Below are 24,639 nucleotides of genomic sequence, written 5' to 3'. Positions count from 1 at the left end.
ATAATTATTATTATAAATAAAAATATTTTTTTTTGCATAAATAAAGTCAATATTACATATAATCACTCCATTAACTATAGGATATATACACTAGCAATAATAAGTACTGATTAATGAGTAATGATTCATACCAGGAAACATGAATCACGAATAAAAGATAATAGCAATCTGTTTCTTATTCATGATTTTTCATGATAAAAAATTTGTGGTTCGTGGCATCAGCTTTTACTAATTGGATAAAGATCCTGGGCTGATGAAGAGGAAGAAGCAGTCCACGGTCCCTCTGATGACTTCACGAGGGACTGAGTTTCACTTAAACTTCCATTGACAGAAGATTGAGCGAACTTGTTATGTAAGGCCGTAGCATACCCTGATGGATCACCCAATGTGCTTGGAACCATGACTAGTTCCTCGACATCAGTTTTTCCTTCAAGCATGCTCACTACTGTAGACATTGTAGGTCTAAGTGCTGGAGACTGATTTGTGCATAGCAGGGCTACATTGATCATTCTAACCACTTCTTTCTTGTTGAATTCAGACCCCAATCTTGGATCAACCATCTCCATTATGTCCCCATTTTTTTGTAAATATAGAGCCTGAAATAACCAAAAAAAAATTAGATATATATCTGACTAAGAGTAAACATGAACAGACAATTAAGAGACTAAATGGGCATAACTTACCCTATCTAGAAGGCATACAAAATTTTCATCCCTCCTAAATTTGACGTTGTTCATCCCAGAAACAATTTCCAACGCTACAACACCAAAGCTGTATACATCTGCCTTGTAAGTTAAGTAACCATATAATGCATATTCCGGTGCCATGTATCCCCTGCACAGAAAGAATAACTCAGAGACATTTTACTAGTTTGCCTCTCTAAAACATGTAAAAAATGCTAAATGTCTATAGTTTGTTTTTGTTTTTGATAGGATTTCGAACCCTGGATGATAATGTGAATAGTATATTCGTTTACCATTATATGGTTACTAGATAGGGCATAACTTACCCTATCTAGTAACCATATAATGCATATTCACTAAAACCTCTCCAAGGGTTAGTCTTAGAGGAACACAGCCATAGATGGGGAAACCCTGATCCATGAGAACCCTGCGGTGTGTGATTTGAACCCTAGATGCCTGCCCACCACATATTTTTAAGCTAACCCCTTCCATCGGCACTTGAGCCCAGTTACAGCATCATACTGTTTAAGACTAAAAGCTATCTTAGATAAATGACAATACTTGTGTGTTTTCCTTACAGTTTGTTAATGTCTTCTTTTCAGGATTTTTCATGTGTTAATATCAGAAACTCACATTGTTCCAGCAACTCTGGTGTCGATGTGGGTGTTGTCCTCGTCATCAAGCTTGGCCATTCCAAAATCAGATATCTTGGCGTTCATGTCCTTGTCAAGAAGGATATTGGTACCTTTTATGTCTCTATGAACAATTTTGAGTGTCGACTCCTCATGCAGGAAAACCAGACCTTTCGCTATACTTACACATATCCTCTGCCTTGTACGCCAGTCTAGCTTCGTTGCCTTGATTTCCTTTGTCCCTGTAATCATCATGCATAACCCAACCCATCAGTTTCTTCTTCACTAATTCTATCTATATGCCATTCAAAGAACTTGTTTTCTTTCTCATTACTTTATATAAGATACTATGGGGAAGTGATCAGAGGCCTACCGAACAAAACATGCGCAAGGCTATTGTTTTCCATGTATTCATATACCAGCAACAATTGCTTCCCCTCAATGCAACATCCATACAATCTAACAAGATTTGGGTGTTGCAAAGCAGAAATCATGCCTATTTCGTTCACAAACTCGCGATTCCCCTGTTTTGATTTCGCCGAAAGCTGCTTAACCGCAATCTGAGTGCCATCTGATAGTACTCCCTGCAATGAGAATAATTTTAGACAAAGAAAATAAGTTGCTGATTTGATAAGAGAAAATAAATAATATAGTGGATAAATAGCTAGACGAAAACAAAAATCTGTACTATACTTTGTAGACGCAGCCAAAACCACCTTCTCCAAGTTTGTTTGCTGGATCAAAGTCATTCGTTGCGGCTTTGATTTGTCTGAAGGTGAAGATACCAGTAAGAAGATCTAACCCAACAAGTTCTACCCAAGGAACAAAGAGGATATGTATATGTTAGTTGTTCTGCATGAATGATTCATCAAAGGAAGAACACAGATGGTTTTTGCAGTCCTACAAGTAAACCATTGCTAGAGAGTAATATAAAACCATTCCTTTAGCTTCGCCAAGCAGTTTAAACCTTTGGATTGAGATAATTCTTTGACAAATATATACATTCATGGATAGACATACAGCAAATAAGATGCAGAAAATTGCTTATTGCCGTGTTATTTTAGTGGCTGGATTCCTCACTAGAATTCGCAAAATCAAATAAATGTATCAACTGTACCTCGATCCCTCGATTTCCTTCCTCCCAAATAACCTTTCCACCAAAGAGTGGATAGAAGTATGAGAATGAGGAATAATGGCAAAACCACAGCTCCAGCGACAATGAATCTCTTCCTCCTGCCTTTAACAGGTGGCTTGAAGTCTAGGCAGAAATAGAATTGCAGCAAGAGCAAGTATTGTCAGATCACAGTACTAATTATTCCTTCATTACTATGTCATTCCATTATATGTCAACCTACCAGATTCCACATCAATGGCTGATATTAGAGGACCATATATTCCTTTTTTGGGAGACATTGTTGTTCCTTTCCCGGCCCAATGAAGGCGGATCTCTAAAGCTCCATTGGTTACAGGTGCTGTATAATTATAAATGTATACCTTATCCACCCCTCCCACTGCCTTCACTATATCAAAATCCTTCAGCACAACAATGTCCTGCGAGAACAATTCTTCAATTAAACTGTCACCTATTGCATAAGGAATGAATCTATGATCTTTTAATTAATAGATACCTGAATATAAACATCAAATATCCGTCTTCCTAGACTGTAGTAGGATCTGTTATCCCTGATTACTATCTCTGCAAAGTGCAGCTTGATTTTGTAATTCCCATTTACCAGACAGGGAACGTGGTATGTGAGAGACAAAGGAGTGAGGCGTGCATTTGTGTACAATACAGAGTTGTCCATTCTGAGCATGGACTTGTTTTGTGCTATGTAGTTATCCAAGGAAGCAGGAACATCCCAGATATGTCCTGTGGTACTTGTTTGCCAATCCTCTCTTTTGGACGCATATTTTGCTGCACCTCCTGGCTCATTATCTGCTTCGTAGATGGTGTTTCCAATGGTGGCTTCTGGTCCCCCACAATTTATGTGCACTGAATATCGCTCTATTCATAGAAATAAAAATGGTCATGGCCACCGATATGATTAAACAAATTATAACACAAGAAATGTTAGGATCAGACCGTACGCTAAATCGGAGCAAACAGAACAGAAACAATTAAGATTTTGTGATGCAGGAGCATCCTTTTCCTCCTAGAGTGGAAATCGTGGTGGGACCCACGATGTAAATGCCCACATAATAGGACCTTTATATTTATTATATAGTGAAAATAGGAATAAGTTTGTCCGTTAACATTTGTCTAGGCTTTTGGGATCAACTGGTTGTTTATTCCTACACCAGTTGAAGGTCTTAGATTCGATTTCTTTCCAGAGGAGGATGATGCAGAGCATCATCTTCCTCTTGGGATGGTCGGATGCATGATGGGGTAGCCACACGCAAAAGGACCATTGAGTTTATGACTGAGATGCTATGATCCAACGAAAATAGAAATAAATATATAGTCTAGGCTGACAGGTTGTTCCTGCATCATTTTTCTGTCTACTTCCAGGTGAAATGTAAAAGCGGATAGCTTTACAAATTTAAGAGTACCTTCAGAACAAGCACTCAGGCACTCAACAGGTTTCCTGGAAAGATTGGCCAGATAGAATCATCAGCTTATTTAAAAGAAATGACAGAGAAGAAGAAAATAAAATGATCTATGTTTTAGATATTTATCAAAGTAGAAGCTTACGAATAGTTCCCTCCCCAAGTACTTTTGAACAGATTTCTGGCAAGACAGGAAGAGTTAAGTTTTGTAGGTTATGAAGTGAACGGTGATGTGAAAAGAAGCAGACTTTCAAAATCAAAGGCAAGGCAAGGAAAATGAAATCAATCTTACAGTGTTTCTCTACATTTTGCTTCCGAAGTAAAATTGTTGTAAGAAAGATCGATTTCGCTGCACACAAAGATAGCTTCCTTAAACATTCAGCCAGTATTTCTGATTTGTTTAGAAAATTGCATGCACATGTTAGCTTTTGGTTGCTATCTCAATGCAGAAGAGATGAATAGACAGGAGATGAAGACAGTTGGGATATAAAGAACATGTCCTCACCTCACGTCTTTTCTGATTTTAACAGATAAAAATTCAATCCAAAACTATACAAATTTATTTTTATATCTTCATCTTCGTTACTGTAACAAAACACATTTTTGTCCCTACTGTATTTGTCCTTTCTTTTCTAGGACAATAACTAAATGAAACCTTGGAGATAGTTTGATCATTCATGCACGCTGTACTGAAAACTATCTGGAAACTTCTCATCAGTATAGCTCTTCAAAGACTAGGACATATTATTAAACCTAGAGACACGCATCTGTTATAGGATAAGGGAAACCTGAAGTTGATGATTAAGTTTTTGGGTTGACATTGTTCCGATAAAGGCGAACTGAAGTTGATCATTTCAGTCTTTCAGGGGAGAGTTAATGGATAAAATATTCAATAATTCTAATTGAGTAAAAAGAAAATATATCACAAACAAAAATCTCAAAAATCATAATTTATATACAGAAATTAAAAAAAGAACTAACATACTAGCGAGTATCTCTTTTCTCGATCCAATCTGGGATGGGCCCTGTAAGCATGTTCCTTGTAAGATACCTATGCAGAAAGTAAAAATTGTCATTTGGTTGAACATTTGTCCAAGGCTATCATTGTAAAAGACTGTCTAGAGGACAAGTTTATCATCATAATTGCTGTACTCTACCATGAGAATAACTTGAAAAAGATTGAGCTATCGGATCAGCTCTGGTCAACATTTTTATTAAAAAAAATTAATTTTGTTCCATTCTTTCCACAAGATATAGTATAGTTACATTTTCAGAAGGTAATATAATATAGTATACTTACATTTTCTCCAAGCTTTTTAGGCCATCATAATTTGTTGGAAGTGAACCATTTAATCTGTTGAAACTGAGATCCCTGTTTTCGAAAAGAAGAGGGAAAAAGAGGGTAAAGACCATGGTTCATAATGCATTTTGAAAGTTATTTACAAATAATAATGTAGCTCATGTAGATGATTGACAGAATGGATGATATACAAGGGATAGAGTAAATTACAAAATTTTCAGCTGTGCCATTCTGGTCAAATATATGGGAAAATTTCCTGACAAGTTGCAGTTGCTCAACATCCTGCAATATACATTAATTTCATGTGAGCTAAATATATACTGTGTTGTAAATTAAATTGATCCTGGTATGAGAGTATCAGCTGCAAGAATAACTCACAGATACTTAATGCCTGCTATAGATTCTAGGTTGGGAAACTCTGAACCATCTCCAAGTAAGTTACTTATTTTTCTGCTCAATATTAGCCGACATATAAATGTGAGATGTTCAGGATTAAAGTTGTAACTGAGACCATAAATTTAAAACAAATATCTTACAGATCAGTTAGATTAGTCAAGAGAGATACGCTTGAAGGAATGGGTCCAGTGAAACCACCAGCTTGGATCTCTCTGTTAATACAAAATTAAAGGGGGATTAGGGTTCTGCTTCAGTGATGAGATTCGGAGCTTGTGGTAGAAACTAGCACGTACAATATATCAAGTTGTTTCCAGCTCTGAATAAAATCAGGTATTCCTCCAGTGAAGTTATTGCTGCTAAGACTTCTGCTTTCGCCGAACGGAAAACACAGAATCAAGAAACTTTGAGAGTAAAGACATGCATCTGTAATATCAAATGCTGCAACTAATGAGTATGATACACAATAACCATGTGAAATGAGAACCTACAGTTCCTTCAATCCGGTAAGATTAGTGAGAGCCTGGGGTAACTCTCCAGTGAGATAATTGGCACTGAGAGTTCTGCAATCACAAAAGGAGAAAAACACTTAGCATTCAATAATCAGTTAGGACTTAATTTCTAATACAAAAGCTTGAATGAACTGACAGATTCTCCAGGTTAACCAAGCCTCCAAGCTAAGGGGGAACAGTTCCAGAAAACATATTGTTCTGAACGTTCCTGCATAAATGCCATCTCTCAGGATTACTCCTGACTAGACAATTGAACAGATTTAAATAAAATAAAAAAGACAAGAAATTGACTACTAGAAAAATGCATACAAGGATCTAAGTGTGGTAATCCTTCCCAGAGAGCTAGGAATTTTTCCTGTCAAGTTATTCACGCCGATAGACCTGTTGTTTATACAATCTATTAATTATGAGTAAGCAATTCCTTGGCTAGAAAACATGAAAGCAGTATTTTCTTACAATATTTCCAGCTTGGTATTAGCCCATTCAGATGGTATATTGCCACTCAGGTAGTTGGCCCAGAGATCTCTGCAGAGCAGATAGAGTTCTAATAAAATCGAATCATACGATGCAAATTCACGGTACTCAATCTGTAGAAATGTAGTAATTTGAAGCACTGCTTACAGATGTTTAAGTTGTGGTAGTTTCTCGATAGCTTTTGGGAGACTGCCATCAAGATCTTGCCTTTTCAGATATCTGCATTGCAAGAACACATGGACCCATCAATTCCTCAATACAAGGTAAGAATTCAAAACTTTCAACCATTGCAAATCAACAATCATATGTCAAGAAAATACAAGACATAACTACAACAGCCAATGGAATAGAAAACCAAATTTTTGACTTACGCTAAAAAATTTATACCATTCTCTAACACACATCTAAAATGAAAGCCTCGAGATTCAAGATCCATATAACTTTATGCTTAATTTTTATGAAATAGAATAATAAGAGTGATAAGATTCGAACTCATCATTACTTGGTCAATAAGACTATGTTGTTATGTCAAATAATCATTTTAGTCCAAAAATTTAAACTATTAAATGAGATCCCAAAATAAGATTTATATTATTTCCGACAAACTCACCTTTTCTTCAAACTCTTAAGCCTAAACTTCTGACAATTGCTCGATTTTCTTTGCTGGAGATCCTTTCTTTGCTATTCACGACATTTTCAGCATGATTAAGTTTTCCTTGAGATCCTTATCATACTTGTTTTTAGATAATTTTACTGCTAATGAATTTATCCGAATTTCTTGATATAAAATTCAACTATCGAATGGGGTTTCTGAAGAGACTTTATACACCACAACTATTCCTCCATTCCCTGAACTGGCCCCATCAGAATCCTTCAGACCTCAAATTAAAATTGAAAATAAAAGCATGGAGTGGTAAGTGAAGAGATATACATGGCAATAACGCGGCACAAACCCCCAGGAAATGAGCAGTTGCAAACAACTTTATTGTCATCATCTGGCTTTGGAGGTAAAATTGTATCATTGCACAGTTTCATATTGCGATTCCAGCCTTTTTTGCCCAGTTGTTTTGCTACTTCAAGTAGAGCTTCCACTGCATAAATCAAAATTAAATCTCAACTTCTAATTCTGGGATGATTAGTTGGTGGCTTCTACAATGCCTTGCCAAGAAATGTTTGCAAAAAACACAGAATTCTGTAAGAAAATCACTGCATGATGCCATTACTAACATGGTTACAGAATCCGGCAATACAATCAAGTTTGATGACTGCATTATCGACGAGTATATATGATGCAGTGAGGATTTTGCAGATAAAAAAACTCCTGCTAGAAGAAGGCATTACAAGTGTATGTCTTCCTCTAAACATTAAGAATCTGCCCATCTGAACCAAATTAAAAATATATATATGTACCTTCATCAGGAGCAAGGCTCCCAACTTGGGCCTCCAAGTTAATTGCTCCCATGCAAAACATTAGTAGCATAAGCATAAGTAAGCTAGACGTGACTCTCAATATATCAGAGAGTGCAGTAGCCATCTTCCTTAGTCTGCAATCCACTTTAAGAGTTAGTAGGCTGCCTGGAGAGAGCTTTATGCATCATTATAGTTGACCTTTCAGGATGATGTGGGGTCTTTCTTAAGTTGTCTTATATATATATATATATATATATATATATAAGCCCACACTTCTTCAAGTATACCTTTGTCTGTACTAGACCACTTGTGCCCTTGCATTTTATCTCTTAGTCAACGGGAAGATTGATAATAATAAATATCATTGGGAAATTGGAGAGGAAGTATCCGACTATATAATTCTTTGAATCCACAAAACCATGAAAGAGACTCATTGTATATAAAGATTTCATCTTCGAGCCTCACTGGTAGTTTCTTAAAAAGATAGTGTATCGTTTAGTTATTGTCCCGTGATAATAGAAACAAAAATAATAGAACCAAAAATATATTTAATTAAAAAATAAACATATAAAAATAAACTTGTTTTTAAAATAATTTTATAGTGAATTTTTGTATTTTTAAAATAAAAATATAGAAAAGAGATGCTATATTTTCAGAAACAATATTTTTTATTTTTTATTTCTAAAATATTTTTGTAAAATATATTTATTAATCCAATTGTATTGAATAATATCTCAAAATGAAATATCTTAAAGAATATCATTTCAAAGTTGGATTCCTACCAGTCTCTCTTGGGTGGCTCTATGAGATTCCTTCTGTTTTTTCTATGGATTCTTAAGCTTTTACTATGCTGAGGTGAAAGTTTATCACATGTTGGGTGGCTCTATGGAATAATAATATAAACCAATGTTTATTAAAAAAAATTGAAGTTTAAAAAGAGAACTTGTTAGTGAGTTTTAAAATAATTTTTTAAATTATTAAGTTTAAATTTTTTTTAATTGAAATAATTATTTGATACATAAATTATATCATAAAAAAATTAAATAATTAATATAAGACTGCAAATCTTTTGACTCTGATAAAAAACAAATTAACATAGGCCTTAAAATGCAATCTAATTTCCAATTCGAGGAGGCATGCAAAATATGAGGCAATAACTCGATGCCTACATCAAAATAGAAGGGGTATCAGAAATGTTTTTCATTAATTAATGATTAATTAGAATTTAGTGTTTATTGTTTATTAAAATTAATTAATTAATCGCTGTCATATAAAAAATAATTAAATCATTAATGTTTTAGTGTTTACCATGTTTAATTTAATAGTATTTTATTTCAGAAAATGCCTTTTATTATCAAACTTTCTATCCTAAGTACTTATTTCTTAAAATAAAAAATCAAAACAAAATGAAAACGAATATGGCATGGACAAAAAGGATGAAATTATAAATGAATATAAAATATTGGGATTAAATAATTATTTCTAAAAATTAACCACGAAGATTAACTAATTGTTTTTATTAAACTACAAAAACTAAATTATAATTAACTCTTAATTAATCTTTTGGCCATAATCAACGTTAAAGTTAGTAGCAAAAACTTAATGAAAAATAGGTGCCAATTCGATGCATTAATCAATAATGATAATTGTAAATTGTCAAATAATCATGAAACTACTTAAGGAGTTATGCAAAATCTAATTGATGAATTTATATTATTTTTTAATATATTTTTCCAAATAAAACTCTATTAAATTAGAAATTTGTATTATTATTTTGTGTTTAATTTTATTAATTTAATCAAGAAAACAAATAGGATAATAAAATTAAAAAATAGGTCGAAAATAAATCCAAATACCGCAGGAATATCCAATAGCAGACATGATATCATTTACCAACACGTGTACAGTTAAAGTTGAAGCTAATGATTCTTTTTGTCGACGACTGGTGCTTATAAATTTCTCATCAACAATTCAGTGCTCATGCCAGGACAACATATCGTGCTTCGATCTAAATTCATGATAACCATTAACAAAAAAAAATTAAATAAATAAAAACTAAAAGATCTGTTTGGAAGTGTAATGCTTTTATATACTTTTTAAAAATATATTTTTCTTAAAAACTATTTATATTTTTTAGTATTTTTTATAATTTTAATATATTAATATTAAAAATAACAAAAAAAATAATACGTAAAAATATTATTTTAATATGTTTTCAAAAAAAAATCAGTTTTTAAAAGGTATGATACACTACATCATCAAAGAGGTAATGTTTTTACTTTATATCATCTCACAAAATTAATATTTTCTTTTGTTATTTTGTCCCTTTATTTTTTTAAAAAAATCTATATTTCCCTATTCTTAATTAAAAATATATCCTTCTAAGCAAAAATTATTTAACTGATATTTATGGGTTTTTTGTATTTTTATCATTGTTTTTTTCATAATCAAGTTAATTTAAAAGTAATTTAGTTATTTAACAAATATTAATATTAATAAAACAAAGTGATTCACATGTGCATTGCACATATTGATGTTTGGCAATCAAACAATAGCTTCTGGGTAGGCATTCGAGTCATCTCGATAGCCTCTGCATCCCTGGGCAAAGTGTATGGCCAACGGACCTTTGGATTGGTTCATTCAACTTTTTTTTCAATTTCTTTTTTCTTTTCTTCTTGGTTTCCATGTCTAACCCTTCAAATTTTCAAAGCAACCATTTAATTTGATTTTCCTTCCAATTTGGTCCATCTTTATAGAATTGGATTTTTTTTCAATTTCATCCTCCTTTAAATTATTTTTATCTATCAGATTTGGTCATTATTTTTTTTATTGCTATTTATTTTATTTGAGATGGTTTTTAAAATTGAATTTTTTAGGATTTCATTCTTCTTCAGTTCTTTTTCCTACAAGATTTGATTTATATTCTTTTAATTGTTATTTTTTCTACTGTGATAAATTTTTTAATTTGATTTTTTTTCAATTTCATCCTTCAACATTAAATTGGCTGGAAATTGAGCTTATTGATTAAGCATGGGTTGAGGATTTCATGAGTTGCGGATTTTGAAGATTAACTCAGGTTTAGGAGATTCTCTAGAATTTGCTTGGTTGTTTTTTTCAATTTTTAAGCTCATGTTTTTTTTAGTTTCATCCATTGATATTTATTTAATTAGAGATTAGACTTCGTTATTTTTTATTTTCTTTCTATATGAATTTTCACCGGGTTTGAAAATGACCAGGGTTTTTCTTTCTTATAGGATATATAGATGGTATTATTATAGGATTCCAATTCATCCCATAGTTGTTTTTTTAGTTTTCTGTATTAAGCCGCAACAATCATATGACCTTAAGTAAGGTAAGAAATATCTCATTCAATTTGAAAAATACAAAGAGCATTGCCTTGTGAAAAACGATCTCTAAGGTCTTTCTATACTTCTTGTGTTGTGGTTGAAAAAATAACATTGTCTGCAATGTCTTATGTGAGTGAATTAAGGATAAAAAAATCATATTATTGTATTTTTTTCATAAGGCATATTCATCTAGCTTGTTTGTTTCAATGACATGGAAATGGTTCCATTTATAAAACCTAGCTTGGATTTGGCATTCAACAAAATCATCGTGGTCTTGCACCATATCTAGATGATCTGAATGGTACAAAGAATATGGATTGTTGTTTAATGGTTGATGTTCTCCATGATGATTGATAGTAGCAGGAAAAAAAAAAGAATTACTAGAAAGGTTAGGGTATTAAACCTAACTCTAATACCATGTACAGAAAATAAAATAGAATTTTATATGTATTTTGTATTAGGAAACATTTACTTTATATAAGAGAGTTGCTATAATTATGCTTTTTTATTATAAGTAGTCTAAGTGTAAAAGGAAATTAAAAATAATTACAGGAAAATTACATTAAATAAAATATATTCTCTTTGAATGAACATATATTTTCTAATACACAGAGCATTCTCCATCATTCTATACTGCTATAAAACAAATGGTTGTTTGGATTAGTTTTCTTTTACCACCTTAACATATAATAGTGAACATCATAAGTTCAGGCAAGCAAACACATCAGAAAAACTGATGGGATTAGAGAACATCAACACCATAACAATTATAAGGCAAACCAAACACCAAGCAGTTTATCTTAGATAGGGCGTACTAGGGGTGCTAAAATCTTCTCTTTACGCAACTAGTCCCTTGCCTTAGAATATCTGAAAGACCAGTTAGGTTTCTTAATGATTATAATACTAGGTAGCGACTCCCTTTTTCACAAAACAAAGACCCTGACATCATTCCCTGCTCTCGGGAAGGGTCGCCGCAACGCCGCGCTCTTGCGATGGTGCGACAAGGGGGAAAAACCTTCTTGTCCTGCCTGCAACGCGTCTAGGTGAAGAAGATGGCAAGTAGTGCCATCAAAATGGCATCGTTTCGTCTGTCTTTTTTTATAACAGTGAATGAAACGACGTTATTTTGTACAAAATGTGTTGTTTAATTTAAAAGAAAATGACGCCAAAAAATCTTTGTTTCCAAATCAGTCCTCAATTAAGATTTTGGTTTTAATAATCAATTCAATTGCATCCCAGCCAAATTTAAATGTTAGCTTTGAAGTTAGTTCCCTTTTTCACTTTAATCCTTGGTTTTGAATTTGTGTATTTTGACCCTCAATTGTTCAACAAACTTTCAATTTCTTCAATTTAGCCCCTGATTCAGTCAATTTCAGCCCCTATATTAGCGTCTTTTTCAGTTTGGTCCTTAGTTTTGGATTTCTTCAATCAAGTCCCTAATTGCCCATCAAATTTCAATATTTACACAATTAAGTCCTCGATTTGACCAAATTAAATCTTATTAAATATTAAAAATTGTGATGCGACCCCTAAACTTTAATTTCTTCCAATTAAAGCCTAAATTAACTTTAAAAAATCAAATTTTCTTGCAATTAAACTCTCCATAAATTCAATTAGACCTTAAACAAATTCTAATTGGTTCCTTAAACATCAAATTTTAAATTTTTCTTCCTCAAATTGAATTTTATTTATCAATAGAGCCTTCATCAGTCAAAAATATAATGTCAAATTTTAATCTTTGTATTTTTGAACTTCCTCAACCAATCTTTGGTCATTTTCTGGGTGCCCCCGTGTCCTCTTTTCACTGCTATATATTTTTTGGTTTTCTTCCGACAATGTTTTTTATTTTTTGAATTTTTTTGTGTGGGGACCTAAAAATAGATAATAACAAATCAAATTGAAAATTTCAAAAAATTCACTATTAAAATCCACATTGATGAACAATAATTAACAATAAAAACACTACAATAAAATCTCTTTCTTTTTTAGTTTATACTATAATTTTGGAAAGGAATTTGGTCCTTTAGGCCATTCTAGGGACGAATAATGCTGAGTATTTGGGCTGTTGAATGGTTAAGAAACTACAGGTGTATGTAGTCTTTATATGTATATGTGATCCTCCATGAAAAAGTTAAGAAATCATTCTGTACTTTTTATGGATATATATAGTTATTCCACGTAAAAAAATTAAAAAAAAATTCATGGGAAAATATTTCATAGAGTTGTAAACTATAAATATAGTTATCCCACATGAAAAGATTAAGAAACATTTTATGGGGTATAGGCTATAAAAAAAATATATGAGACCAAGTATTCACAAATTAACTTTATATTTCTTGGGTTTATTAAACAAAAATATAAAGAAAAAAAAGAGTTCAGGTCTCACCCGGGTTATACCGAGTCACCCGAGTTTAAACTATTTAAAACCTGGCCGAGGCCCCGGATCGCCTGGGTCTCACTTCAACTCCCGGGCTAGGTCGGGTTTTATATTTATGGGTAAAACTCATGTCAAATCTTTTGAAAATTGTTTTATGAAAACTATTACTGAAAATTGTTTTGCTTTGGAAATTATTTTGAGGAGTTTTTGATATCACCGCCTCTTTGTTTGGGAAAACGGTTTGAAGAGGAGCATCTGGATTCGAAACTAGCACCTCTTTGGATTTTGAAAGATTTGGATCTGTTGATTTGTAAAGCTGAAGGTTACTTGTCTTTTTAGAATATAAAGGCATTGGGTCGTCTTCCCTGCAAAAACTACATAAAATAGCTTGTTATGTGGCAAAAGATGTAAAGGTTTGCAACAATGGAAATGTGTCGGATAGACTAAGGTAGAGGATTTTTCTTGAGTCTATCATGTAAAAGGCTTGCAAATATGGCTAAGATTAAGGTAGAAGTATAAAATATAATCAAGACTTTCAAGAAATCTTTGTAATTGCTTGTTATGAAGGATTTGATATGGGGACTTATCACCAAATTGGATTGACTTTCTATGGGAATAATTGTTAACGAATCTTTAACTTAGTTTTTTAGTAACGGTTTTTAATTATTATTATTATTTATTTTATAAAAAAAATAATATAATATATATCAGTCTCTATAACTTTGGTTATGAAATTTTAGAAACAATATTTTAATGCAATAAAAATACTTATAATTTTATTTATAAAGTATTTATGTGTCAAAAATTTTATATTTATTCTAGATTTATTAGTCAAACTTAAATAATTATTATTATAAATAAAAAAAATATTTTTGCATAAACAAAGTAAATATTACATATAATCACTCCATTAACTATAGGATATATACCAGGAAACATGAATTGCTAATAAAAGATAATAGCAGTAGTGTAATTTTGTGACTGTTTAGTTTCAATCTGTTTCTTATTCATGATAAAAAATTTGTGGTTCGTGGCATCAGCTTTTACTAAATGGATAAAGATCCTGCGCTGATGAAGAGGAAGAAGCAGTCCATGGTCCCTCTGATGACTTCACGAGGGACTGAGATTCCCTTAAACTTCCATTGACAGAAGATTGAGCAAACTTTTTATATAAGGCCGTAGCATACCCTGATGGATCACCCAATGTGCTTGGAACCATGACGAGTTCCTCGACATCAGTTTTTCCTTCAAGCATGCTCACTACTGTAGACATTGTAGGTCTGAGTGCTGGAGATTGATTTGTGCATAGCAGGGCTACATTGATCATTCTAACCACTTCTTTCTTGTTGAATTCAGACCCCAATCTTGGATCAACCATCTCCATTATGTCCCCATTTTTTTGTAAATATAGAGCCTGAAATAACCAAAAAAAAAAAACTAGATATATAGCTGACTAAGATTAAACATGAATAGACAATTAAGAGACTAAATGGGCATAACTTACCCTATCCAGAAGGCATACAAAGTTTTCATCCCTCCTAAATTTGACGTTGTTCATCCCAGAAACAATTTCCAATGCTACAACACCAAAGCTGTATACATCTGCCTTGTAAGTTAAGTAACCATATAATGCATATTCCGGTGCCATGTATCCCCTGCACAGAAAGAATAACTCAGACATTTTACAAGTTTGCTTCACTAAAACATGTAAAAAAATGCTAAATGTCTATTCTTTGTTTTTGTTTTTGTTTTTGTTTTTGTTTTTGTTTTTGTTTTCGATAGGCAAAATTATATTTCTTGCAGCCTAAACAGGATGTCGAACCCTGGATGATAATGTGAATAGTGTATTCATTTAGAGGAACACAGCCATAGATGGGGAGGCCCTGATCCATGAGAACCCTGCAGTGTGTGATTTGAACCCTAGATGCCTGCCCACCACATATTTTTAAGCTAACCCCTTCCATCGGCACTTGAGCCCAGTTACAGCATCATACTGTTTAAGACTAAAAGATATCTTAGATAAATGACAATACTTGAGTGTTTTCCTTACTGTCTTCTTTTCAGGATTTTTCATGTGTTCAATAAACCCCGTGTTAATATCAGAAACTCACATTGTTCCAGCAACTCTGGTGTCGATGTGGGTGTTGTCCTCGTCATCAAGCTTGGCCATTCCAAAATCAGATATCTTGGCGTTCATGTCCTTGTCAAGAAGGATATTGGTACCTTTTATGTCTCTATGAACAATTTTGAGTGTCGACTCCTCATGCAGGAAAACCAGACCTTTCGCTATACTTACACATATCCTCTGCCTTGTACGCCAGTCTAGCTTCGTTGCCTTGATTTCCTTTGTCCCTGTAATCATCATGCATAACCCAACCCATCAGTTTCTTCTTCACTAATTCTATCTATATGCCATTCAAAGAACTTGTTTTCTTTCTCATTACTTTACATAAGATACTATGGGGAAGTGATCAGAGGCCTACCGAACAAAACATGCGCAAGGCTATTGTTTTCCATGTATTCATATACCAGCAACAATTGCTTCCCCTCAATGCAACATCCATACAATCTAACAAGATTTGGGTGTTGCAAAGCAGAAATCATGCCTATTTCGTTCACAAACTCACGATTCCCCTGTTTTGATTTCGCCGAAAGCTGCTTAACCGCAATCCGAGTGCCATCTGATAGTACTCCCTGTCATGAGAATAATTTTAGACAAACAAAATAAGTTCACTGAGGCCATTCCTTGATGCTTCGATAAGAGAAAAGAAATAATATAGTAGATAAGTAGCTAGACGAAAACGAAATTCTGTACTATACTTTGTAGACGCAGCCAAAACCACCTTCTCCAAGTTTGTTTGCTGGATCAAAGTCATTCGTTGCGGCTTTGATTTGTCTGAAGGTGAAGATACCAGTAAGCAGATCTAACCCAACAAGTTCTACCCAAGGAACAAAGAGGATATGTATATATTAGTTGTTCTGCATGAATGATTCATCAAAGGAAGAACACAGATGGTTTTTGCAGTCATACAAGTAAACAGCATTGAGATTGATAATTCCCATTGAAAAAACCATTGTTAGAGAGTAATATAAAACCACTCCTTTAGCTTCGCCAAGCAGCTTAAACCTACTGGATTGAGATAATTCTTTGACAAATGTATGCATTCATGGATAGACATACAGCAAATAAGATGCAGAAAATTGCTTATTGCCGTGTTATTTTAGTGACTGGATTCCTCACTAGAATTTGCAAAATCAAATAAATGTATCAGCTGTACCTCGATCCCTCGATTTCCTTCCTCCCAAATGACCTTTCCACCAAAGAGTGGATAGAAATATGAGAATGAGGAATAATGGCAAAACCACAGCTCCAGCGACAATGAATCTCTTCCTCCTGCCTTTATCAGGTGGCTTGAAGTCTAGGCAGAAATAGAATTGCAGCAAGAGCAAGTATTGTCAGATCACAGTACTAATTATTCCTTCATTACCATGTCATTCCATTATATGTCAACCTACCAGATTCCACATCAATGGCTGATATTAGAGGACCATATATTCCTTTTGTGGGAGACCTTGTGGTTCCTTTCCCAGCCCAATGAAGGCGGATCTCTAAAGCTCCATTGGTTACAGGTGCTGTATAATTATGAATGTATACCTTATCCACCCCTCCCGCTGCCTTCACTATATCAAAATCCTTCAGCACAACAATGTCCTGCGAGAACAATTCTTCAATTAAGCTGTCACCTATTGCATAAGGAATGAATCTATGATCTTTTAATTAATAGATACCTGAATATAAACATCAAATATCCGCCTTCCTAGACTGTAGTAGGATCTTTTATCCCTGATTACTATCTCTGCAAAGTGCAGCTTGATTTTGTAATTCCCATTTACCAGACAGGGAACGTGGTATGTGAGAGACAAAGGAGTGAGGCGTGCATTTGTGTACAATACAGAGTTGTCCATTCTGAGCATGGACTTGTTTTGTGCTATGTAGTTATCCAAGGAAGCAGGAACATCCCAGATATGTCCTGTGGTACTTGTTTGCCAATCCTCTCTTTTGGACGCATATTTTGCTGCACCTCCTGGCTCATTATCTGCTTCGTAGATGGTGTTTCCAATGGTGGCTTCTGGTCCCCCACAATTTATGTGCACTGAATATCGCTCTATTCATAGAAATAAAAATGGTCATGGCCACCGATATGATTAAACAAATTATAACACAAGAAAATGTGTTATTATCCTCCTAGAGTGGAAATCGTGGTGGGACCCACAATGTAAATGCCCACATAATAGGACCTTTATATTTATTATCTAGTGAATATGGAAATAAGTTTGTCCGTTAACATTTGTCTAGGCTTTTGTGATCAACTGGTTGTTTATTCCTACACCAGTTGAAGGTCTTAGATTTGATTTCTTTCCAGAGGAGGATGATGCAGAGCATCATCTTCCTCTTGGGATGGAAATCCTAGTGGTCGGATGCATGATGGGGTAGCCACACGCAAAAGGACCATTGAGTTTATGACTGAGATGCTATGATCCAACGAATATAGAAATAAATATATAGTCTAGGCTGACAGGTTGTTCCTGCATCATTTTTCTGTCTACTTCCAGGTGAAATGTAAAAGCGGATAGCTTTACAAATTTAAGAGTACCTTCAGAACAAGCTCTCAGGCACTCAACAGGTTTCCTGGAAAGATGGCCAGATAGAATTATCAGCTTATTTAAAAGAAATGACAGAGAAGAAGAAAATAAAATGATCTATGTTTTAGATATTTATCAAAGTAGAAGCTTACGAATAGTTCATTCCCCAAGTACTTTTGAACAGATTTCTGGCAAGACAAGAAGAGTTAAGTTTTGTAGGTTATGAAGTGAACCGTGATGTAAAAGGAAGCAGACTTTCAAAATCAAAGGCAAGGCAAGGAAAGGAAAATGAAATCAATCTTACAGTGTTTCTCTACATTTTGCTTCCGAAGTAAAATTGTTGTAAGAAAGATCGATTTCGCTGCACACAAAGATAGCTTCCTTAAACATTCAGCCAGTATTTCTGAATTTTTTAGAAAATTGCATGCACGTGTTAGCTTTTGGTTGCTATCTCAATGCAGAAGAGATGAATAGACAGAAGAGATGAAGACAGTTGGGATAGAAAGGACATATCCTCACCTCACGTCTTTTCTGATTTTAACAGATAAAAATTCAATCCAAAACTATACAAATTTATTTTTATATCTTCATCTTCGTCACTGTAACCAAACACATTTTTGTCCCTACTGTATTTGTATTTGTCCTTTCTATTCTAGGACAATAACTAAATGAAACCTTGTAGATAGTTTGATTATTCATGCACAGCCGTACTGAAAACTATCTGGCAACTGGGAAGGATAATCTGATTTCCAGCTTCTCATCAGTATAGCTCTTCAAAGACTAGGACATATTATTAAACCTACAGACACGCATCTGTTATAGGATAAGGGAAACCTGAAGTTCATGATTAAGCTTTTGAGTTGAGAATGTTCGATAAAGGCGAACTGAAGTTGATCATTTCAATCTTTCAGGGGAGAGTTAATGGATAAAATATTCAATAATTCTAATTGAGTAAAAAGAAAATATATTACAAACAAAAATCTCAAAAATCATAATTTATATCAGAAATTAAAAAAAGAACTAACATACTAGCGAGTATCTCTTTTGTCGATCCAATCTGGGATGGGCCCTGTAAGCATATTCCTTGTAAGATACCTATGCAGAAAGTAAAAATTGTCATTTGGTTGAACATTTGTCCAAGGCTATCATTGTAAAAGACTGTCTAGAGGACAAGTTTATCATCATAATTGCTGTACTCTACCATGAGAATAACTTGAAAAAGATTGAGCTATCGGATCAGCTCTGGTCAACATTTTTATTAAAAAATAATAATTTTGTTCCATTCTTTTCACAAGATATTGATCCGATCAGGTTTGGACATGGTTTGGCCAGGTTGAATAGGTTTGACAGTTCAATGTCTTGTATGGTTCAATCCTGAATTTTCTTGGACTAGTTGTCTTACTGGTTTAGGTTTAATAATTATGCTTTCATATGGCAAACATTAATTTCAGAAGGTAATATAATATAGTATACTTACATTTTCTCCAAGCTTTTTAGGCCATCATAATTTGTTGGAAGAGGACCATTTAATCTGTTGAAACTGAGATCCCTGTTTACGAAAAGAAGGGGGGGGGGAAGGGTAAAGACCATGGTTCATAATGCATTTTGGAAGTTATTTACAAATAATAATGTAGCTGCAATCTCTAAGTATCCATGAGATTCACACTTCAATCTTCATGTAGATGAATGACAGAATGGATGATATACAAGGGATAGAGTAAATTACAAAATTTTCAGCTGTGCCATACTGGTCAAATATATGGGAAAATTTCCTGACAAGTTGCAGTTGCTCAATAGCCTGCAATATACATTAATTTCATGTAAGCTAAATATATACTGTGTTGTAAATTAAATTGATCCTGGTATGAGAGTATCAGCTGCAAGAATAACTCACAGATACTTAATGCCTACTATAGATTCTAGGTGGGGAAACTCTGAACCATCTCCAAGTAAGTTACTTATTTTTCTGTTCAATATTAGCCAACATATAAATGTGAGATGTTCAGGATTAAAGTTGTAACTGAGACCATAAATTTAAAACAAATATCTTACAGATCAGTTAGATTAGTCAAGAGAGAGATGCTTGAAGGAATGGGTCCAGTGAAACCACCAGCTTGGATCTCTCTGTTAATACAAAATTAAAGGGGGATTAGGGTTCTGCTTCAGTGATGAGATTCAGAGCTTGTGGTAGAAACTAGCACATACAATGTATCAAGTTGTTTCCAGCTCTGAATAAAATCAGGTATTCTTCCAGTGAAGTTATTGCTGCTAAGCCTTCTGCATTCTCCGAACAGAAAACACAGAATCAAGAAACTTTGAGAGTAAAGAGATGCATCTGTAATATCAAATGCTGCAACTAATGAGTATGATACACAATAACCATGTGAAATGAGAACCTACAGTTCCTTCAATCCGGTAAGATTAGTGAGAGCAGGGGGTAACTCTCCAGTGAGATAATTGGCACTGAGAGTTCTGCAATCACAAAAGGAGAAAAACACTTAGCATTCAATAATCAGTTAGGACTTAATTTCTAATACAAAAGCTTGAATGAACTGACAGATTCTTCAGGCTAACCAAGCCTCCAAGCTCAGGGGGAACAGTTCCCGAAAACATATTGTCCTGAATGTTCCTGCATAAATGCCAACTCTCAGGATTACTCCTGACTAAACAATTGAACAGATTTAAATATGAAAAAAAATGACAAGAAATTGACTAGTAGAAAAATGCATACAGGTAACTAAGTGTGGTAATCCTTCCCAGATAGCTAGGAATTTTTCCCGTCAACCGATTCACGCCGACAGACCTGTTGTTTATACAATCTATTAATTATGAGTAAGCAATTCCTTGGCTAGAAAACATGAATGCAGAATTTTCTTACAATGTTTCCAGCTTGGTATTAGCCCATTCAGGTGGTATATTGCCACTCAGGTAGTTGGCCCAGAGATTTCTGCAGAGCAGATAGAGTTCTAATAAAATCGAATCATACGATGCAAATTCACGGTGCTCAATCTGTAGAAACGTAATAATTTGAAGCACTGCTTACAGATGTTTAAGGTGTGGAAGTTTCTCGATAGCCTTTGGGAGAGTACCGTCAAGATCTTGCCTTTTGAGATATCTGCATTGCGAGAACACATGGACCCATCAACTCCTCAATACAAGGTAAGAATTCAAAACTTTCAACCATTGCAAATCAACAATCATATGTCAAGAAAATACAAGAAATAACTACAAATTTTATTATTTATTGTTTTTATATAATTTTACTGCTAATGAATTGCATCTGAATTTCTCAAAATAAAATTATTTTTTAACTTGAAATATAATGCATATTAGATGACATATTTTTAAAATATTTATACGGTGATATATTGGATGATATAAATTTTTTTCAAATATTAAGACAATGATATATTGAATCGATCTTAGTTAACATTTCAAATTTGTAACTAAGGATTATGTTAACCTTATAAAAAAAATCAAAATAAATTATGAAGATCAATTACTAATCAATTTAATGTTAAATGATAAAATAAAAAAAGCTACCCAAGTCAACCACGGTCAACCTCCAAACCCACAACTCGAGTCATGAGATCGGAATAACTCAAAAAAAAATTAAAAAAAATATGAAGCTCAATTTCTAACCACCCGATGTTGAAGGTTGAAATTGTACAAAAAATCAATTAAAAAATAAAAAAAAACCTAAGTTGATCGTGCTAATCTATTAAACCTGTAACCTGGGACAAGAGATAAAATAACTTCATAAAAAGCAAAAAAAAAAATTACAAAACTCTATTTCTAATACATCTAATGTTGAAAGTTGAAATTAAAAAAGAAAAAAACCAAATCATTTAAACCGAAATAACTCAACAGAAATCAAATTGAAAAAAACTAAAAAAACTCGATTCTCAAAAAGCCTAAGAGTGGAGGATAAAATTGAAAAAAAAATTGTTGTTGAAGGGTTAAATAAAAAAATAATTAAAAAATGACTAAAAAATGAACCGAATCAATCCAAGTTTACCTATCAAAGCCATGATCTAGATAATAAGATCGAGATAAATGAAATAAAAAAAAATGACTAAGCCCAATTAAAAAAATATTAAATTTAAAAAAGATAAAAAAAATTAAAAAAGTAAATTCGAGTTAATCTGTTAAACCTGCAACTTGAATCATAAAATTGAGATAAATTCATAAAAATATATATAAAATACCACTACCTGACCTATTTAATGTTGAAATAAAAAAAAAATATACATGATATTGGTATATAAATTAATAAAAGGAATCGAGCAAAATTATGAGTGTGCCTGCTTAGCCACACAGTTAGTAATTTGTTAATTCCCTGGACTGGCCCCATCAGAATCCTTCAGACCTCAAATTAAAATTGAAAATAAAAGCGTGGAGTGGTAAGTGAAGAGATATACATGGCAATAACGTGGCACGGTTCCCCAGGAACTGAGCAGTTGCAAACAACTTTATTGTCAGCATCTAGCTTTGGAGGTAAAATTGTATCATTGCACAGTGTCATATTGCGATTCCAGCCTTTTTTGCCCAGTTGTGTTGCTACTTCAAGCAAGGCTTCCACTGCATAAATCAAAATTAAATCTCAACTTCTAATTCTGGGATGATTTGCTGGTGGCTACTACAATGCCTTGCCAAGAAATGTTTGCAAAAAACACAGAATTCTGTAAGAAAATCACTGCATGATGCCATTACTAACATGGTTACAGAATCCTGCAATACAATCAAATGTGATGACTGCAGTATCGAGGAGTATGATGCAGTGAGGATTTTGCAGGTAAAAAAACTCCTGCTAGAAGAAGGCATTACAAGTGTATGTCTTCCTCTAAACATTAAAGAATCTGCTCATCTGAACCAAATTAAAAATATATATATATATGTACCTTCATCAGGAGCAAGGCTCCCAACTTGGGCCTCCAAGTTAATTGCTCCCATGCAAAACATTAGTAACATAAGCATAAGTAAGCAATCCACTTTGAGTTAGTAGGCTGCCTGGAGAGAGCTTTATGCATCTTTATATGTGACCTTTCAGGATGATGTGGGGTCTTTCTTACCTTGTTCTTTTATATATATATATATATATATAAGCCCACCCTTCAAGAATACCATTGTGTGTCCTAGACCACTTGTGCCTTTCCATTTTTTTTTTATATATTTTATTAAAAAAAATTTTAAAAAATTAAATTAATATATTTTTAGTATTTTTAAATTATTTTGATACGCTGATATCAAAATTATTTTTTAAAAAATAAAAAAATATTATTTTAATATATTTATAAATAAAAAATATTTTAAAAAATAATCACACCTCAATAATTCTTAAGTCGAAGGAAAGATTGGTAGGACAAAAAATAATAATAAATATGATTGGGAAATTGGAGAGGAAGTATCCGACAATATGAAAGAAGAATTTTACGTTCAAAAAGGGACAAAAGATAGGCTATATAATTCTTTGAATCCACAAAACCATCAAAGAGACTCGTTGTATATAAAGATTTCATATTCCATGCAGGCTCCCTCGTTGTTTCTTAAAAAGATGGTATATCAGCGTTTTATTATATATTATTTAATTATTATCACGTGATAATAGAAACAGTAACAAAAAAACCAAAAATATATTTAGTTGACAAGTAAAAATAAATTTGTCTCTTATATAATTTTATAATAAATTCACTACTAGAAAATTGATAAATATAAATAAAATTATCGGAAGAATATTTTTATCGGTAAATTTTTTTTATTACCAATAGACTTACAGACAAATAAAAAATTACCGATGAAAGATTTACCGACGGAACATTTTCGTTGATGATCTTGTTAATAAATTAATTATCAACAGTATGATAATTCAAATACCGATAGAAAAATCTGTCGGTAAATATAAAGATTGTGGTAGTGATTTTTGTATTTTCAAAAAAAAATTAAAAAAATAACATATATTTAGACATAATATTTTTTATTTTTTATTTTTAAAATATCTTTCTAAAATATATTTATTAATCCAATTGTATTGAATAATCTCTCAAAATGAAATACCTTAAAAGAATATCATTTCAAAGTTGGATTCCTACCGGTCTCTCCTGGGTGGCTCTATGAGATTCCATGTGTTTTCCTATGCTTTTAATATGATGAAAATTTAGCACATGTTGGTTTTCTAGTCCTCCACAATATTTGACCAAAATATTAAAAGACCTAGCTCTAATATTTCAAATGTAAAAAAATAAAATAGAAATTTATATGTATTTTTTATATTGCAATAGAAAAAGGGAGTTTTTATAATTAAGCTATTCTATTACAAGGAG

General features: G+C 33.0%; 1 protein-coding gene and 1 pseudogene across 1 annotated transcript; both read right to left on the bottom strand.

The window, feature by feature from the left end:
• Positions 1-155: 155 nt before the first annotated feature.
• On the bottom strand, positions 156-8,120 carry LOC133706310 (probable LRR receptor-like serine/threonine-protein kinase At1g07650; annotated as a pseudogene).
• A 6,392-nt stretch (positions 8,121-14,512) lies between these two features.
• On the bottom strand, positions 14,513-23,298 carry LOC133706309 (probable leucine-rich repeat receptor-like serine/threonine-protein kinase At3g14840). Its single transcript, XM_062131816.1, has 24 exons — positions 23,221-23,298; positions 22,741-22,900; positions 21,363-21,434; positions 21,198-21,266; positions 21,051-21,122; positions 20,877-20,948; positions 20,720-20,791; positions 20,525-20,596; positions 20,372-20,443; positions 20,214-20,285; positions 20,046-20,117; positions 19,797-19,868; positions 19,349-19,414; positions 18,624-18,680; positions 18,472-18,507; positions 18,331-18,365; positions 17,465-17,841; positions 17,192-17,387; positions 16,954-17,094; positions 16,496-16,614; positions 16,159-16,369; positions 15,787-16,027; positions 15,180-15,330; positions 14,513-15,089 (listed from the first exon to the last, which is right to left on the bottom strand). Exons 1-24 carry the CDS (start codon positions 23,294-23,296, stop codon positions 14,712-14,714), a joined length of 2,961 nt encoding a protein of 986 aa, XP_061987800.1. The 5' UTR covers positions 23,297-23,298; the 3' UTR covers positions 14,513-14,711.
• Positions 23,299-24,639: the final 1,341 nt, after the last annotated feature.

The sequence above is a fragment of the Populus nigra genome, chromosome 11 (assembly GCF_951802175.1).
Source record: "Populus nigra chromosome 11, ddPopNigr1.1, whole genome shotgun sequence".
Classification (NCBI taxonomy): Eukaryota; Viridiplantae; Streptophyta; class Magnoliopsida; order Malpighiales; family Salicaceae; genus Populus; species Populus nigra.
Note: the sequence above shows the minus strand (reverse complement) of the source record. Positions and strands in the feature narration are given on the sequence as shown.

Excerpts from the sequence above, each read along its gene's own strand:
- LOC133706309 (XM_062131816.1), bottom strand. The coding sequence starts at position 23,296 with ATGCTTATGTTACTAATGTTTTGCATGGGAGCAATTAACTTGGAGGCC. Across the intron at positions 21,123-21,197 it reads AATACCAAGCTGGAAACATT|GTCTGTCGGCGTGAATCGGT; the intron begins GTAAGAAAATTC and ends TATAAACAACAG. Across the intron at positions 18,681-19,348 it reads GACAAAAGAGATACTCGCTA|CGAAATCGATCTTTCTTACA; the intron begins GTATGTTAGTTC and ends CTTTGTGTGCAG.